The 19,980-nt window shown below is 32.9% G+C and overlaps 1 protein-coding gene across 5 annotated transcripts in view; it reads left to right on the top strand.

The window, feature by feature from the left end:
• Positions 1 to 19,980, top strand: part of ASCC3 (activating signal cointegrator 1 complex subunit 3) — a 388,871-nt gene that overhangs the window by 109,978 nt on the left and 258,913 nt on the right. For all 5 annotated transcript variants that reach the window (XM_063619908.1, XM_063619900.1, XM_055259780.2 and 2 more), the window contains 2 exons: positions 10,919 to 11,119; positions 11,559 to 11,699. In XM_063619908.1, coding sequence (XP_063475978.1) covers positions 10,919 to 11,119; positions 11,559 to 11,699 — 342 coding nt within the window. The remainder of the gene's footprint in view (positions 1 to 10,918; positions 11,120 to 11,558; positions 11,700 to 19,980) is intronic.

Raw genomic sequence — 19,980 nt, 5'->3', positions numbered from 1 at the left:
TAGTGTCTGTTAACTTCTTATTTTAGACAGAATTTAGAAAGATTACTAGAATGCAAACTTTCGAAATTTGAATCTGCTGCTACTATGTAATTTTGGAAGAATCACTACCTTTCTGAAAATGAATTTTTAAAAATTCTTGACCTTTCCATGACTTTCAAATTCTGATGTAATTGCCTGTTTGAAATCTCTACTTAGATGTATAATAGGTACTTCAAATGGAGTGTTTATTTTTCTCTCTCAGTCTGTCATCTTAGTCTTCTTCATATCCTAAAAACTATTTTTCACTCAAGAAAAAAGTCATCTTTGATTTATCTCTCTTTTTTTTTTTTTCCACCATCTTACATTTAAGTCATCATCAGATCCATTGGCTGTACCTCGAAGAGATAGCCTGGGTTCTGCTAATTCTTTCCATTTTCTCTGCTGACACGCCAGCATCACCTTTCACTTGTATTACTGCCATAGTTTTATGCTACTTCTCAGTCTTTTTTCCACATGGTAGCCAGAGACAGCTTTAAAAATTACAAATCGTATTATATTATTCTTCTACTTAAAATCCTGCAGAGATTTTAATTGTATTGAGAATAAAAATCCAAGGTCTTTGCTATGACCTACCTACAATTACTGTCTTTCTTTCCCATCTCATGTGTGACCACTTACTTAGCCACTCTAATCTCTGTACAGTTCCTTAAACATTTCAACTTAGTCTTGATTTAGTGGTCTGCTTCTAGATCTTCATTATTCTCAACTCAGATCACCTCTCTTGAGGCACCTTCCCAGAAACCTAATTTATGGTAACTGTTACGTCTCACTCCCCATTACACCATCTATTAAAATGTATTCATATGAGCATTTGAAACAGTTTTTAACTTAGTAAACATGTTGATTTTTTGTCTTTCACCCTAATTAGAATGTAAGCTACATGACAGCAGAGAGTTTGTCTACCTTATTGAGTGTTTGAACAGTTAAAGCCACATAGAGGAGATATTCAAGAACTATTTGCCAAATAAATGAATGATTCCACCTATAAATGAAAGATCAGAGTTTTTTTAAAACGTATCCTGTTAGGAAAGCCCAAAGTCATCTATTTTAGAGTAATTATCGAAAACAGTTTTATACACTCACGCATACACACACATGTAAAGTAGTCAGTACTTGAAGACCTTTAAATGAAAAAATTTATCCAGTTATCTAAAAGAAAATCATCTGATGATCTAATGAATACTCAAGTATGTTAAATAAGGTATTCATGTAAATTGTTTGATTTTTAATCTCGTGACTTTTACGTAGATTACAGCATGGAGCCAGGTTTGTGAGGAATATTAGAGTGGTGGGATTCCAGAATATAAAACTTGGACGGATTGTGTGGAGTGGCTATCATCACTAATTCTGAAATTTTGAGCCTAAGCCACATCTTATAGGGAGCCGAAGAAAAACTGTGAAAATTATGTAATGTATGTCCTTGGTATCTATATGATTTATCATAAATATATGCTGAAATTTTAATGTCTGTTGTGTGAATATCTTAAACTTAAGCTTATGATATTTACACTAGTTTGGGAGGGACAGCATGTTCTTGGGTTCATCCTAGATACTTAGTTAATGCTTTCTAATTAACTGACAAAATAAATATATATGACTATTATAAACAATGAGGTATGTTTACTGTATATTTTTGTTCTTCCAGCTAAATACTATCATCCAGTTTACTTTTAAAAATAGAGTGTGCACTCACGAGTAGCCTGTATTACCAGTATTTGATAAATGGATATCCAAAACATACACTTTCTATGGAATTTCATAAATGAGTCATCTTATTTCAGTAGTCTAGTGAGTCCCAAATATGTAAGACAAGTGTATGTAAGATCAGTAGTCTGGTGAGTCCCAAATATGTATAAACAAGTGGATGTAGGATGAAGCTTGTAACACTTAAAATGTTTCTGGTCTGCTAATTATGATATGTTTTGAAAATGGCTAGTAGTTAGAACCAGTTAAAAGGGAAAATGGTATATACTTAGAATGACTATCTGGATTAAACATAAAGCACTTAAGATAAATGATCATGAGACTCTCAGTTTTCTGTTTAAAAGCAAATGCTGGTTTGCTAAGAAATAATTTCAGTTTAACTTTATGTATTCATTAATGTATAAAATCAATATGAAATGTTTTAAGTTAGAAGAATGTCAAATATTTGGAAGCAAAGATTATTAGCTGCATTTAATTAGGTATTGTGTGTGCAGGAAATATAAATAAAACAATAAATATTATTAGCATGTAGTTCTGAAGTTGAGTAAAATAGAGTTTTGGTATAACCTACATTATTCTTCTTCTTTAATCATTTGTTTTCTTAACTTAAAGCATTTGTTAATATAATTTGAATGTTATTCAAATATAAGAAATCTATGCATAATGGATGTTAATTATTTCATGTTCCAATGGCTTACAAACACAATTCGCAATATCAAGTACACTGAGCCCTCTAGTGATTTTTTTTTTAACTGCTGTCACAGTTGCTGTCTGAGCACATTCCTTTTATTTTTACTAACAAGTTTATTGGTGAAAATTATTTCGTTCATTTTCTTTAATTTGAAATGAGAAATAAAAAGAAACTTTATAGGGAGTGGTATAAAACATGGGCTGTTTTAAATATGTTCGGAAGTTTTGGAGGGTTTTTCTTTTTTAACTTGCTGTTTCTATTCAGCATGTTCTGTTGATAGTGATGTATATATATGCAATAATATTGTAAGGATTTTTTGGAGATGTTTATTTTGAAATAAATGCAGAGGATACTTACCGAACAAGATAAATCATCATATTTTAAACAGCAAATTTGGTGGTAATTTGTATTTGAGCCAGGGCAAACTGAGTTTAGGTCCCGTCTTGGCCACAATTTATTAGCAGTGTGGACTTGGGTAAATTATTTAACCTCTCTAGGCCTCAGTTCCCTCTGATAATTTCTTCATGTAGTCTCTAAAATAATCTTTTAGAGATGTTTCCAGAGGAGTCTTTATAATTTCTTTTCTTTATATTGAATTTTTCTTTCATAATTTAAAATCTAAGCCTTCTTATTCTCAGAAGATAAATTTATTATTTCTATGGCTTTAAACTTTTTTTATTATATTCCAAATAGAACTATAATATGCTTTTTCCTTGCTTAAAAGAGACCTTAAATAGTAACTGTGTCGCTTTTGCTCACAGTTACATCCCTAGTGGCTGAAAAAGTCCCTGGCTATTTCATTCAGTAATTTGGTGCTCATTTAGTAACTTGGTAAATGAGTGAAGAAAAGGTCAGCTCCTTCAGTGTGGCATATGTGGCTTTTTGTAGTCTGCTCTTGGCCTACTTTTCCATCTTCATCATCTTTGCTACTCCTTTTCACTAGCCCTAAGTGTTTTTCTAATACACTGTTTCTTGTACCTGATATGGCATGCTTAGTGACTATCTCTCCCTCGCATACCTCAGCATATAGTTCATATTCTTATAGAAACCTAAATGATGTAATCTAATTTTAAACATGCCTTTTTCTTCCTTTAAATGAGAAACTAGGGCCAGGTGTGGTAGCTCACAACTGTTATCCCAGTGTTTTGGGAGGCTGAGGTGGGAGGATAACTTGAACCAGTAGTTCAAAGACCAGTCTGAGCAAGACCAGCAAGACCTCGTCTGTACTAAAAATAAAAAAATTAGGGCCGGGCGCAGTGGCTCACGCCTGTAATCCCAGCACTTTGGGAGGCCGAGCTGGGTGGATCACGAGGTCAGGAGATCGAGACCATCCTGGCTAACATAGTGAAACCCTGCCTCTACTAAAAATACAAAAAATTAGCCAGGTGTGGTGGTGGGCACCTGTAGTCTCAGCTACTCAGGAGACTGAGGCAGGAGAATTGCTTGAACCTGGGAGGCAGAGGTTGCCGTGAGCCAAGATAGCGCCATTGCACTCCAGACTGGGGGACAGAGCGAGACTCTATCTCAAAAAAAAAAAGAAAAAAAAAAGTTAGGTGTGGTGACATGCACGTGTAGTCCCAGGTACTCAGAAGGTTGAGGCAGGAGGATTGCTTGTCCCCAGAAGTTTGAGGTTGCAGCGAGCTATGATTGCTCCACTGCACTTCAGCCTGGGCGACAGAGCAAGATGCTATCTCAGAAATCAACAACAAAACCCAGAAACTAGTCAGTTTTAAGGATCATTTTAAACATTGTCTAACTTTTGTTATGAAAACAAATATTTGTATTGACAGAACTCCTTAGTATAATAACAATCAGTAAATGATTGTTGAATTGATTAGAATGTTATAAACCTCTATATATGTAATAGGTTTTGTTTGTTAGTATATTCTTCTGATACTTTATTTATTTCTTGAACTATAACCTTCAAAAACAAAGAAATAAATTTTTTACTGAAAGTTGAATATAGGGCTTTTGCTAAAATGCTACATATGTTGGCTAGATTCAATTTAGTATTTCTTTGGAGGACATTATGTATGCAGTGTATATCTTTAAACTTTTCCCCTCATTTAATTATAGTTCTTTTTGCAAGTAGCCAGCATAAAATCATTCAATAAAAATTTATTTAGCAGCCTATTCTGTTCCTGGCAATTGATTAGGTACTAGAGTAATACAAAGCATAATAAAAAACAGAATCCTTAGTTTCAATCTAATGGGTCAGAAATACATATAAAGGACTCATTTCAATATTTGTGGTTAAGGGTCATAATAATAATATATAAAGAGGGTTGTCTGAGTGTCTAGTTGTTGAGAGAAGCTATGGTAGTTCCTTAAATCTTCTAAAATGTGGTGAAGCACAAAGAAGTAAAGATAACAATTGTTTAGGGAATTGGAGAGAACCAGAAATTGCTTTTGAGCTTAAGCTTGAATGGTAATGAAGAGTCAATGAGAAGTCTTGGAACATTTTGTAAGCTGGAATGTGAGATGATCAGATTTGTAGTTTAGGAATAGTATACTGTTTCTTGTCATAAGTCTATAAAAACTGGAAATAGCATTCGTTCATAGCACTATTTTAGTAAACCTCATATAAAAATGAAATATGACAGTAATAATAATAGCTACCATTAATTTATTTCAACATATTTAACAAGTACCATCTCTGTGTATGGTTTATAGTATATGGTTTATAAATATTATCTAATTAAAGACTGGTTTTGAAGTTATACTATATGACTTCATATACTAGGTCTACCATTTATAGCTGTGTGAACTTAAACAAGCTTTCTCAAGTTTCAGTTTCCTCATCTATAAAATATTCTGGTATGGCTATAGAAATAATTAGGATATTTTATGTAAAGGACTCCTGTGCTTAGCCCATAGTAAGCACTCCATAATTGTTAGCTATTTTAAAATTAATTTTTGTAACTTCCTTGTGTTATAAAGATAACACCTTTAACTTGAAATATTACCTTGCAGATGAGGAAATTGAATTTAGAGATCTTAAGTTATCTGTAGGTCATACTTGCAGTATTACCTTGCAGATGAGAAAATAGAATTTAGAGATCTTAAGTTTCTTAAAAGTTATATTGCAAATAGTGGCAAAGCCAGTATTTTAACTTGGGTCTCTGACTGTAAGCCCAGTATCCTGAAAAATGTGCTGTACTGTCCTTCTGAGGCTAAGTGATCAGGAGAAATTGGTGAAGAAAGTATCAGTGGTACTCTCAGATGTTTAATTGGCCTGCCTAAGAGCTTCTAGGCCTAAGAGATACCACTGTGATCTCTTCTATGGTTTGTCCAAATGAAAGCATAAGCGAATGTATAATAGATAAGTCTATGTTGTCTAACTCATCTATGTTGTTACATGTCTCAATAATCAATTCTTTTTCAATGCTATGTAGTATTCCATTGTATGAATATATATAACATTTTGTTTATCCATTCATCTGTTGATGGACATTTGAGTGGTTTTCCTGTTTTAGACTATTACAGGTAAAGCTGCTGTGAACATTCATACACACGTTTTTGTATGTACATATACTTCTTTTTCTCTTGGGTAGAGCCTCAAAGGGGTATGTTAGGTGTATGTTGGTTTAACTTTTAAAAACTTGCTAGATTGTTTAGTAAAGTGATTGTACATTTAGTTTAGGTGTATGTTTGTTTAACTTTTAAAAACTTGCTAGATTGGGCTGGGTGCGGTGGCTCATGCCTGTAATCCCAGCACTTTGGGAGGCTGAGGTGGGTGGATCATGAGGTCAGGAGATCTAGACCATCCTGGCTAACATGGTGAAACCCTATCTCTACTAAAAATACAAAAAAAATTAGCCGTGCCTGGTGGCTGGCGCCTGTAGTCCCAGCTACTCGGGAGGCTGAGGCAGGAGAATGGCGTGAACCTGGGAGGCAGAGCTTGCAGTGAGCCGAGATCGTGCCTCTACAACTCAGCCTGGGGGACAGAGTGAGAGATTCCATCTCAAAAAAAAAAAAAAACAACTTGCTAGATTGTTTTACTAAAGTGATTGTACATGTAGTTTATCTGCTATCAGTATGTGTGAATTCTTTTTTCCCTACATCCTCAACAATACTTGCAATTAAAAAAATTTAAATTATTAAACATTTTGCCAATTTTTTAAATGTTAGCCATTTTAAAAGGTTCATAATTGTGATTTTAATTTTTATTTCCCTAATGACTAATGATGTTGAGCATTTTTATGTGTGCTTATTTGACATCTGTGTATTTTCTTTGGTGAAATGATTCTTCAAATCTTTACGTACTCTTAAAATTAAATTGCTTGTTTTCTTTATTGTTGTGTTGGGTTTTTTTAATATATTCTACATGTAAGTACTTTATCTGATATATGTATTGCAAAGATTTTTCTCCCATTCTATGGCTTATCTTTTTATTTTCTTAACAGTATCTTAAAGATAATAGGCTTTCCATTTTGCTTAAGTCAAATTTACTGATTTGTTCATAGATCTTATTTTATTTAAGAAATCTTGACATAACTCACATCCACAAAGAATTTCTTCCATGTTTTCTTCTACATGTTTTATACTGTCAGGCTTTACATTCAGTCAGTGATTCATTTTGAGTTAATTTTTGTATGTGACACAAGGTATGGATTCAAGTCATTTTTTTAACATGTGTATATCCATTTGTTCTAGCATCATATACTGAAAATGCTGACCTTTGTCATCTACATTGCCTTTCAGCCCTTGTCAAAAATCAGTTGTCCAAATATGTGTGGATTTATTTCTGGATTTTCTATTCAGTTCCTTGATTTGTTTGTATTTATGTAAATACCTTGCTGTTTTGATTTCTTTAGTGTTTTAATAATTTTTGACATCAGGTAGTTTTAGCTCTCTAACATTGTTATTCTTTTTCAAAGTTGTTTTGTTCCTTCTAGGTCCTGTGTGTTTCCATATGAATTTTAAAGTCAGCTTGTCAATTTCTATAGGAAACCCTGGTGGAATTTTGATTGGAATTGCATTGAATCTGTAGATGAGTTTGGGGAAAAAAAAAAAATCTTAAGAATTTTATCTTTCATTTAGCAAAATAGAATAGTTTTCAGTATACAGGTCTTTCCCATCTCTTTTCGTATTTATCCTTAAGAAATTCATAACAGAGCGTATTTTTGCTGATTAAATAAATTGCTTTCAGATATTTCATTGCCGATATATAGAAATGTAATTTTTTAGTTATTGATCTTGCATCCTCCAGCCTTCCTGAATTCACACATTAGCTTTAGGAGCTCTTTTGTAGATTCCATCTGATTTTTTACATAGATAATCAGGTCATCTCTAAATACAGGTATTTTTTTCTTCCTTTTTTATATTAATGACTTTATTTCTTTTTTTTCCTTTTTCCCCTTTTCTGATTGCACTCCAGTACAATGTTAAGTGGATAGAACCTCCAATACAATGTTAATTGGTGAGTGAGTGTAACACCCTTCCTATTCCTGGTTTTAGAGGAAAGCATTCAGTCTTACCCTGTTAATATGATGGGAACAGCTATGACGTTTTTGTAGATGCCCTCTATCAGGTTGAGGGATACTCCTCTACTTCTAGTTTGCTAAGATTAAGACAAAAAAATAAATAATAAATGGATGTTCGATTTTGTCAAATGCTTTTTCTGCATTTATTAAGACGAGCGTGTAGTTTTTCTATGATGTATTATGTTGTTTCTAATTTTTAAATTTATTCTTTGAGGAGTATTAGTCTGTGATTTTATTTTGTTTGGCTTTTATATTGGGGCAGTGCTAGCTTCATAGAAGGATTTGGGGAGTATTCCTTTTTTTACATTTTTTTTTGAAATAGTTTAAAACTCCATGTAAAATTGATATTATTTCCATCTTAAATTTTAGGTGGAATTCATTGGAGAATCTTTCTGGCCCTGGAGGTTTTTTTGTGGAAATAATTTTAACCTCATTCTTAATTTCTTTACTAGATATTGGGTTAAGTTGTGTATTTGTTTTTGAGTGAGCTTTGGCAATTTGTGTTTTTTAATAAAGTTGTCCATTTCATCTGAATTGTCAGATTTACTGGCATATAGTTGTTCATTATATTTTCTTACTATTCTTTTAATATCTATATTATCTCTAGTGATGCCACTTTTCTCACTCTTGATATTGATAATTGGTGTCTTCTCTTATTTTTCCTGATCAGTCTGCCCAGAGGTTAATCAATTTTATTAATTTCAAAGAATCACCCTTTTCTGTTTTTTTGTTTCATTGATCTTTATAATTATTTCCTTTATTCTGCTTTGGTTTTTATTTTCTTTTTCTAATTTTTCATTTTGGAGGATAAAGTTTTTCTTTTGAAACCTTTTTTTCTTTTTTAATTGATTATTTTAAAAAGTTTTATTTGTAATTGACAAATAATAAAGATAGGATGTGATATGTTAATGCATGTATATAGTGCACAATGATCAAATCAGGGTAATTAGCATATCTGTCACTTTAAATATTTATTATTTCTTTGTGATAATAACATTCAAAATCTTTTCTTCTAGCTGTCTTGAAATATACATTATTATTTGTTATAGTCTTCTGTGTAATAAGATGCCAGAACTTAATCTTCCTGTCTAACTATAACTTTGAACTCATTGACCAACCTTTCCCCATGCTTTTCTTCCCCCTGTCCTCTGTAGCTTCTGGTAACCACTACTATACTCTCTACTTCGATGAGATGAACATTTTCAGATTCCACATATGAGTGAGGTCATGTGGTATCTTCTTTTTTAATATAGTAGTTAGTGCTACAAAATTTCCCCTAAGTATTGGTTTAGCAGCCTGTGCAAATTTTGACATAATAAATTTTTATTTCCCTTCAGTTAAGAATACTTACTACTTTCTGTTTTGATTTCTTCTTTCATCAGTGGTAGAAAGTGTGCTATTTAAGGAGGTGTGCTATTTTGTTTCAAATATTTAGATATTTTCCAAGTATCTTTCTAATAAGGGTACCTGATTTAATTCCATTGCAGTCAGAGAATATGCTTTGTATGACTGTCTTCCTTTTTAATTTATTAAGACTTGTTTTTTGACCAAGAATATAGTATAACTTAAATGTTTCAAGAGCAGTGGAAGAGAATGTGTGTTCTACTATTGTTAGATGAATAAGTGTCAGTCAAGTCAAGTTGGTTTATAGTGCCGTTCAAGTCTGTGGTAGCCTTGCTGATTTTCTTGCCTCCTTGTTCTACAGATTTTGAAGAGTAGTATTGAAATCTTTGACTATAATGGTGGATTTGCCTATTTCCCTTTGCATGTCTTCAGTTTTTACTTCATATATTTTGAAGATCTGTTATTAGGTATACAAATGTTTAGGACTATTATATCGTGTTGATTAATTTACCTCTTTGTCATTATGAAATGGCTTTCTGTTTTGCTGGTAATATTCTTGGCTTCAAAATTTATTTTTTCTGACATTAATATAGCCATTCCAAGTTTCTGCCAGTAATCCCAACCAGTGTTTTGTTTACTCTCAGACCTTTTACTTTTCATCTAAGACTGTTATATAGGAAAATTTTAGGAAAAAATTATTTAACTGCTCTGTGGGACGTAATAAGAGTACCTACACCATAGAATTGTTTTGAGGATTAAACAAAATAATATCATAGACTCTACACCTGCACATGTTGCAGTGCAAACTCTGTGTAAGTGTAGTCTATGGCTTTTGTTCCTACTATTACTGCTGCATTTTAAAAAAAGGTTTTTTTATAAGCACATGAAATAGAATTTGCTATTAATTTATATCTTCAAGAAGTATCTTGTTTGCTGTTTCATTAGTCATCTTTAATCTAGACTAGATAAATTAGAACATCATCATGATATTTGTAAATGAATATGAACTCAAAAAATACCTGTATTTAATTTTGTTTTCTTACATTATTAATTTACCATCTATTTTACTTAAGAATTGTATTCTGGCTGGGCACGGTGGCTCACGCCTGTAATCTCAGCACTTTGGGAGGCCGAGGTGGGCAGATCACGAGGTCAGGAGATTGAGACCATCCTGGCTAACATGGTGAAACCCCGTCTCTACTAAATATGCAAAAAAAAAAAAAAATATCCGGGCATGGTGACGGGAGCCTGTAGTCTCAGCTACTGGGGAGGCTGAGGCAGGAGAATGGCATGAACTGGGGAGGCGGAGCTTGCAGTGAGCCGAGATCACGCCAGTGCACTCCAGCCAGGGCGACAGAGTGAGACTCCATCTCAAAAAAGGAAAAAGAAAAAAAGAATTGTGTTCTAAAATTTAGGTATAGTGTCATCGTATTTTTCAAATTTATCGAGTTGCCATTTCAAGTATATTCAAATTGTACAATATTTTTCAGTTATTCTCAACTGCATATACCTCCGTTTAAATAAAAGACACATTGTGAAACTACAAATTAGTCTTTTTTTAAAAAACAAAGGAAATAAATGTTTACACATAATGATTTGTATGGGTCCTTCACATTGTTACTATTTATAATGGGTGATGCCTTTTTTTTTTTAGATCGGACAGCTGGCTTTTAAAGGAATGAAGAGACTCAATAGAATCCAGTCAATAGTGTTTGAGACTGCCTACAACACCAATGAGAATATGCTGATTTGCGCCCCTACAGGAGCTGGAAAAACCAACATTGCAATGCTTACAGTCTTGCATGAAATTCGCCAACATTTTCAACAAGGTGTTATCAAAAAGAATGAATTTAAGGTAAGTAAATAAATCAGACAACAGCTTTTTAAATGGTAAGAAATACAATAAATTTGCAGTTTTAATATTGCATGAAATTTGAAAGTTCTTAAAGATATTGTACTTGAAGTCAGATAAGTAATACTGCTTGATTTACTTCATTACTATTAAGGCAGTTCTTATTTGTGTTATGAAAATTATATTACCATGTAAGAAGCTATGAAAATACATTTATACAATTTTCAAAGTGATGCAGCTGTGTAAACAAATTCTATTGTCCTTTAAACAGCTACACACGTATCTCACAAAGATAAGACTTTTAAAATATCACTATTAAGATTTTTCACTGGAAGTAGTTAGAAACATGTTTCACAATAAATTGTGACTTGTATTGCCTACTGTAAGACAAATGACATGGTAGTTTTTGCTCATTAATCAAGCTAATGTTCCTTTGGTATAGATTGTATATGTTGCTCCAATGAAAGCCTTGGCAGCTGAAATGACAAATTACTTCAGCAGACGTCTAGAGCCACTAGGCATCGTTGTGAAAGAATTGACTGGTGACATGCAGTTGTCAAAAAGTGAAATTTTACGAACTCAGGTATGTTGTTTACCTAGATTTTTTGTTTAATACCGTTCTTTTTTTAGGTAATTGTGAAAATTGTTAAACGACTATATCTTAAATAACTAGAATACATAATACAAACGTAATATAATGAACTTTTATTTGTAACCACATCTTATCTCTGTACTACAAAGAGTTTTTGCTGGTACTTTGTTTTCTGGTATCCCTTCTAACTCCTGTAATTCTTATTGCATCTTAAATATTGTTAGGTTCCAAGTCGATTGGCAGTAAGGCTATTCTTTTAAAACAGTAGGGGATGAGGATATAAATAATACCAGAGTTTAATTTTAAGAGGGGGGACATATATAGGTCTTAAAATGAGTGCACTAGTATTCCAAACTATTCCATAAGAATGGCTTAGCATATAATAAAGCTTTTTGGTCATTCATTATTTCATCAAATGCACAGCAGAAGAAACTGTCATCAGAGTAAACAGGCAATCTACAGAATGGGAGAAAATTTTTGTAATCTACCCATCTGACAAAGGTCTAATATCCAGAATCTACAAGGAACTTAAACATATTTACAATATAAAAACAACCCCATCAAAAAGTGGGCAAAGAATATGAACAGACACTTCTCAAAAGAAGACATTTATGTGGACAACAAACATATGAAAAACAGCTCAAAATCACTGATTGTTAGAGAAATGCAAATCAAAACCACCGTGAGATACCATCTCCCATCAGTCAGAATGCCAATTATTAAAAAACCAAGAAACAATAGATGCTAGCAAGGCTGTGGAGAAATAGGAATGCTTTTACACTGTTGGTGGGAATGTAAATTAGTTCAGCCATTGTGGAAGACAGTGTGATGATTCCTCAAGGATCTAAAACCAGAAATACCATTTGACTCAGCAATCTCAATACTGGGTATATACTCAAAAGAACAGAAATCATTCTACTATAAAGACACATACACACGCATCTTTATTGCAGCAGTATTTACAATAGCAAAGATAGGAAACCAACCCAAATGCCAGCAATGGTAGACTGGATAAAGAAAATGTGGTATATGGACACCATAGAATACTATGCAGCCATAAAAAGGAATGAGATTATGTCCTTTGCAGGGACATGGATGAAGCTGGAAACCATCATCCTCAGCAGACTAACACAGGAACAGAAAACCAAACACTGCATGTTGTCACTCAGAAGTGGGAATTGAACAATGAGAACACATTGGACACAGGGAGAACACATGGACACAGGGAGGGGAACAACACACACCGGGACCTGTTGGGGTTTGGGGGGTGAGGGGAGGGAACTTAGAGGATGGGTCAGTAGGTGCAGGAAACCACCATGGCTCACGTATACCTGTGTAACAAACCTGCACATTCTGCACGTATATCCCTGAACTTAAAGTAAAATAAAAATAAAATGAAAATAACAATCTTGTCAGATAATTCCAACATCTTTGTCATCTCAGAGTTAGCATCTGCTATATGTATCTTCTCATTTGAGTTGATATTTTCGCGGCTCTTGGTAGGCATGTTATTTTCAGTTGCATCCTGGACTTTTTAAGTATTATGATATCAGAGTGCTCCCTATTTAAATCTCCTGGGTGGGTTGGTAGCTGATACTCTGTTTACACATGTTCCCACCTATCAGTGCCAGTCTTCACACACAGTGAGTTGGGAGAGGAGCATTTTCATTCTCTGTGGTGTTTGGCTGGTGTTGTCAAAAAGATTCTGTTTCTCTTTGGTGCCCCCCTCAGTCCTTTGTATAGAAAGAGAAGTCTTACTTTGTTTGTTTGTTTGGGGAGTTAGTTCTGCACCCATTGACTTTCTGAGTTGTGGGATTCTTCACCAGTCTGGAATACATAGAAAGAAACTCCAGAAACTCCCTGCCAGCTCTTTCCTTGAGTCCTGACGTCCCTATCCATTCCTACTTCTTTTTTCACTTTTCGGAATCTTCTGATGTCTGTTTCATGCATTTTGTCTAGGGTTATTAGGTGTAATAAGCAAGAATAAGACGAAAGATTTCTACACTATCTTGTTCAGCCATATAGACTTAAAATTATAAGATAGTCAAATTTATAACTTCTTTTGTGGTTTGTGCCTTTTTTGTTCATTGTTTTTTTGAAAATCCTAGTTTATCCCAAGTGTATGAAGTTCTTCCACATTTTTCTTTTGAATGATTTAAAGTTTTATTTTTTAGATGTAAGTCTTAAGTCTCTCTGGATTTTTATTGTTATTTTGGTAGGAGCAGGGTTATTATTTTATTTCTTTACCTAAAGAAAGCCATTTTGTCATCACCTCTCTAGCCTTTTCTAGTGAATTATAATATTTTTCTAGTGAATTATAATATTATCTTTTTTCTAGTGAATTATAATATTATTTTTTCTAGTAAATTATAATATTATCTTTGTGAATTATAATATTTTCTTTTCTAGTGAATTATAATATTATCTTTGCCATATTCTCAATTCTAGTGTTGTCTTGTGGCTATTACTGAGCTGTGTTTGTTGTTGTTGGTGGTGGTGGTGGTGGTGGTGGTGTGTGTGTGTGTTTGTGTGTGTGTATCTGTATCTGGCCCTCCTTGAGGACTACACTGTTTGAATTACTATCATTTTAGAATAAGTCTTGATTATAAAGCACATTCAGCCTCATTATTTTATTCTCATATATTAGAATAGCCATAGCTACTTACTGAATATTTTAATTTTGAAATTAGACTGTTTCATTACATCAAAAGATCTGTTTGGGTTTTTATTAGAATTATGTTTCTGCAATACTTTAAACAAAGTTGATACCTTTATTATGTTTCTCCATCTATGAGCATTGCATATTTTCCACTCTTTAAGTCTTTTTTAAAGCTCTTCAAAAATGTATTTCCTCATAGGTCTTGTACATTTTAAAAGATTAATTTCCAGATATCTTGTATTATTTGTCACTATTTTAAAAAAAAATTTATATTTTGTAATGGCTGTCATTGGGGTATAAGAACACTTGGTTTTATTCATATTATATCCCACAACCCTGCTAAGTATTCTTACTAATAGTTATAGATTATCTGTAAATTCTCTTTGACTTTCTATGTAAGCAATGACATAATCTGCAAATTAAAGCAGTTTGACACCAAAACTTTGAGAGAAGCCCAGCCTTAGAATCAGATGTTTTCATCATTCGATTCCCTTAGTGTATATACATGTATAACGTTACTATTTTAAATATTTTCCCTTGTCTTTTTATACTTTTGAACTGAGAGAAGGGAGTTTACATAAGCCCAGTTGACTTTATTGAGTGAAGGTTACAATTTTATTATTCTAATGCTAATGAACAACAGATAAAATAATCACAGAATAGTGATTAAGCTGTATCTCAAAGATTATTAAGAAAGTTTATTTTTTCTCATAAGTCTCGAACTTCCAAGCTTTTACTGAATTAAATTAAATTAAATTAAATTAAAAGTTGAAAATAGAGAAACATACGTTACCTCTAAGGAAGAAAATTGATAAACAGAAATGTAAAAGTACTAGAAAGTTCAGAAGCACAAAAGTATTCTACCTGTATTTTTAACTTGTCGTACAAAGAAGTTTTTTTTAATTATTTGGAAATACCATTTGTCATAACAAAATTTTGGCCAAGTGAAAATAAACATTCAGTCAAACCAATTTTTAAATCACTAGTGGTTTTTTGTTTAATAGCAGTTCCAGACCTAATAGAAAAATTCTTGATAAATTACTTTTGTATTGTATTGCAACAAGATTTTTACATATATGAATCTTAAAAATCTCCTAATGATATCTGTTAACATAAATATATATTTTTTGATATTTTTCCAGGTAGATGCATAACTAAAAAAAGTTTACTATTTTTTTACAGAAAGATTTGTTACTTCTATAGAGTTTGGAAGTTCTTTTCTAAGTAAATTTGAATTTTAATATTGTGAAATGTACCATATAAAGTATCTTGATACATGTAGTTTGTCCGGTAGTTAGCTTTTTGGTAAAAGCAAAAGCTTATTTAATTTTACGATTCTGGGAGGTCTTTGTTTTGTCTGTATTCTTACTTTGTGAGTGAAAATGAAAATAATAGAAATATTTGAAATTTAAACTTTTATTATACTCTATAACAGGTTGGCCCAGTGTGTGTGTGTGTGTGTGTGTGTGTGTGTGTAGCAGAACAATATTTTGGGGAGCTGCTAAATGAATGACAGAATTCTATACTCAGATGGTCATGTAATCTGATCTCTAAGAGTTATTCATAATTCATGTTAATTTAATAAAGACAACAAAATTAGCTGGGGGTGCAGCTGCTCAGCAGGCTGAGGTGGGAGGATCACTTGAGCCCTAGAGGTTGGGGTTATAGTGAGCGTGATGGTGCCACTGCACTACAGCCTGGGTTTATAGAGCAATACCTCATCTCAAAAAAAGAAAAAAAAAAAAAAGAGGAAGCACATTGGGGGAAAAATATATATAATAGAGATTACAATGCTTTGCAGGAAGGTTAATTTATTTAACATTATAAACTTAGCATTTTCCAAACTTACTTGAACACAGATCCATTCTTTCATAGAACAATTATTAATAGAACTTGCTTTGAGAAGTGCTGTTCCAGAACATTTTTACTGAATTAGCAAAAGAGTGTTCCAGTGAGAAAGAGTTAATTCTACCTTTGAGAGTTTTAAGAAACCCAGGTACAGAAAGACAGACATCACATGTTCTCGCTTATTTGCTGGATCTCGTATTAGTCCATTTTCATACTGCTATGAAGAAATACCCGAGACTGGGTAATTTATAAAGAAAAAGGTTTAAGGGACTGACAGTTTCACATGGCTGTGGAGGCCTCACAGTCACGGTGGAAGGTGAAGGAGGAGCAAAGACACGTCTTACATGACAGCAGGCAAGAGAGTGCATGTAGAGGAACTGCCCTTTATAAAACCATCAAATCTCGTGAGACTTATTCACTATTATGAGAACAGCATGGGAAAAATCCACTTACGTGATTCAGTTACCTCCCACTGGGTCCCTCACACAATACATAGGGATTATGAGAGCTACAATTCAAGATAAGATTTGGGTGGTGACACAGCCAAACCATATCAGATCTAAAAATCAAAACAACTGATCTAAAACTCAAAACAATTGAATTGAAAATCATTGAAATAGAAGAGTAGTACAATAGTTACTAGAGTATGGTAACGGTAGTAGGGTGGGTATGGGGAGGTGGCGACATTAAAGGGTACAATGAATAAGACCTACTATTTGATAGTACAACAGGTTGACTTTAGTCAATAATAATTTAATTGTACATTTTAAAATAAGTAAAAGTATAATTGGATTGTTTGTAACACAAACAGTTGAGGGGATGAATAACCCATTCTTCTTGATATGATTATTATTCATTGCTTGCCTGTATCAAAACATCTCATGTACCTCATAAATACCTACTGTGTACCCACCAAAATTAAAAATTAAAAGAAATTAACACAGGCCAATGTTCTATGTTGCATTGGAGTTTCCTTTAAAGCATTTGGTCTTGACCAAACCAGATTATGTAAAAGTACATTTGTTTTAAACCAAACTTTTTTGTCAGCACTTATAATTTCTTGGAATATTTTATGACTAATTATACTTTTTTTGCTTTATAATGTCGCAATTGATATTTAATAAAATTATATCCATTGTTAGTAGTAGCCTGCAAAATATCTGTTTTCTTAAAACAAATTGCTAAAATACATTACATATAAAAAGGCTGTGCATTTTCAGCACAATTATTGAATAGTTAAATAGTAGGAATTTGAATTTAGTCATGGTTTAAAATTGATGATGAGCTCTTTAGGTCTTCTCTAAAACACTAAGAAATTGCAGTGTCATATAGTGACCATATTAGTAATTAATATCAAATATTTTGAAATTGGTAAAGCAAGTTGATTTTATGTTCAGCCTGTTACCTTAGGCCTAATGATTATGGGTCTTTATGCAGTGTTTCTTTTTGCCCAAATAATATAACAAAAACAGTTGTCTCTTAGCATATACTGCCCTCCATATTGCAGATAAGATTGCTTGTTTCAAAATGTCAGCACATTCTTTGATCACTGCCACTACTCTAATTTTCTCCTCTAGATAGAAGACACCTTGCAGGACGCAGTGGCAAGAGCCTGTGGTGCCAACTACTGGAGTGGCTAAGGCAGGAGGATCACTTAAGCCTGGGAATTTCAGGCTATAGTGCACCATAATTGTATCTGTGATTAGCCACTGCACTCCAGCTTAGGCAACATATTAATAGCAAGACTGTTTAAAACAAAAAAAGGGCACCTATTTGATTTGTCCATTTTTTCATGCCCTTTACTGATGACATTAATACAACCTTCCTCCTTATCATGTCACTTTAGTTTTTTTTCATTGGATGCTAAAGTATAAATATCACTTTAATTTTAATGGTGATATTTTAGGATAGCTGATAGCCATTCTATTGTCAAAAATAAGTGGTTTTTTTTTTGCTATTGAATATTTTAGCAAAAATCTACTTGCCAGTGATCTTGGTCAAATTTAAAATATTAATTAGAATTTTTACCTCTTCTTTCTCTAATTTCAATTTACATGAAATATAAACATCGTTAACTTTATTTTGTTCACGTTACTTAGGATTTTGATGTATATTAATGCGAAATTTGAATAAGCTATGATCTTCAAAGTTTTTGATTGGTAAGAGTGTGGTGCTTATAAGAATCAGGTTAGAGCCATATAATTTGGCCCAGCTCCTGGCTTTAGAAATCCCTTCATGTCTGTGCGCTGAAAGGTGCCTATTCACTTTAGAATTATCTCTGCACAGAATTATACTATACAGAAGGAAAATAAGCAGATAAATCGTTTAATAATTATATTTCTTATGTTGGGTTTGTTGAATCATTTACTTTCCTTTTTTCATACTTACTCTCATATTTTTCTACATTTGAGACTATTCCATTTAATTTTAAAGCAGAGATCTGAATTATGAATGAAACAACTTTTTTATTAAGGACTTCTTACGTACAGTATTGAACTCTCTGTTGCATTGTTCTTATAATTTGATCAAAATATATACAGTGGTTTTTGGGAGCATAAATTTTGATTGGCTCATGAAAATAGAATTTAGCCCATTTAATGTTGTGGACATCATTCTAAAAGGTTGGAGGATAAACAGATGTCATATACCAAGATAACTTTCCTAGCAGGCAGTTTTGAATCTGAGCACATAGGATGACAAAGTAACTTGTTAAATAGTGAGTTTGGTTTTAAACATGTTGAGTAGGAAGATGGCTGAAGGTATTAAACTGAATTAGATGGGCAAACTACTTCAAAAGGATTCTGGAAACATTTTTAGAGTAAGTTGAAAATGTAATGCCACTTTATTTGGGTTTCCATATATAATTTCTAGTCTATCTGTTTAAATGTGCTTTAAATGTGCTGTACTTAGAGATTAGCATTTCCTGAATCTCATTAGCTTTGCCGTCCTGTTTCATAAATGATTTAATCTCTTTTACATGGAGATGTTTAAAAAAAAAAAACACAAACCAGCAAGATAATGTAAACTTTAGATTGGTAAGAAAGGAGAAGGGAAATATGAGTTGGATTAAAATGAGAAACTGAGAACAATACTGATGCAATAATGCAGGTAATAAAGTCCAGGAAAACTAAACAGGTTTATAAATCACAGTGACCATTTGATCTGGAAAAGCACAGCTGTTCTTAAGGGTAAGAGGCAGAAACATTTCCCAAGGACTCCTGTAAAAAGAACAATCAGTAATATAATGAAAGAAATTCTCAAAAACATCTCTCTAATAGATGCTATGGTAAATTTTATAGACCTTTTTTAAAAACATGGGTCTGATGTTTAGGAATCTATAGACCTGTATAAAGTACAAGGGTAGTCTGTGTTTCCTTCTCTTTCAGTCAGTTAGTAATATGGCATATTTCCTCATGGTCAAATGTTTAGTATTGAGGACTTTAGCACACTTGGCTAAGGTTCTTACTGTTAAATTATAGGCAGCCCTTGCTTTCCATGGTAGTGTGTGACCATATAAATGAACAGGTAAGCTGAAACCCTGCAACTTGATGTTAGCAGTAAATGGAAAAATGTTTACAATGGGGTCTTGGGCAGCTCCCTATAATCAAACACATTAATGTTTTTACAGTGAAACTTTTTGGTGTTTATATCAAGCATAAAAAATAATTTGTCTTTTAGAGTGTTGTTTTTTTTTATTGGATGTACAATTATGGACCTGCATGATAACATGTCTATGGGAAAATAGATTTATATTCACACACTGGG

Source organism: Symphalangus syndactylus, chromosome 2 (genome assembly GCF_028878055.3).
Source record: "Symphalangus syndactylus isolate Jambi chromosome 2, NHGRI_mSymSyn1-v2.1_pri, whole genome shotgun sequence".
NCBI classification, from domain to species: Eukaryota; Metazoa; Chordata; class Mammalia; order Primates; family Hylobatidae; genus Symphalangus; species Symphalangus syndactylus.
Note: the sequence above shows the minus strand (reverse complement) of the source record. Positions and strands in the feature narration are given on the sequence as shown.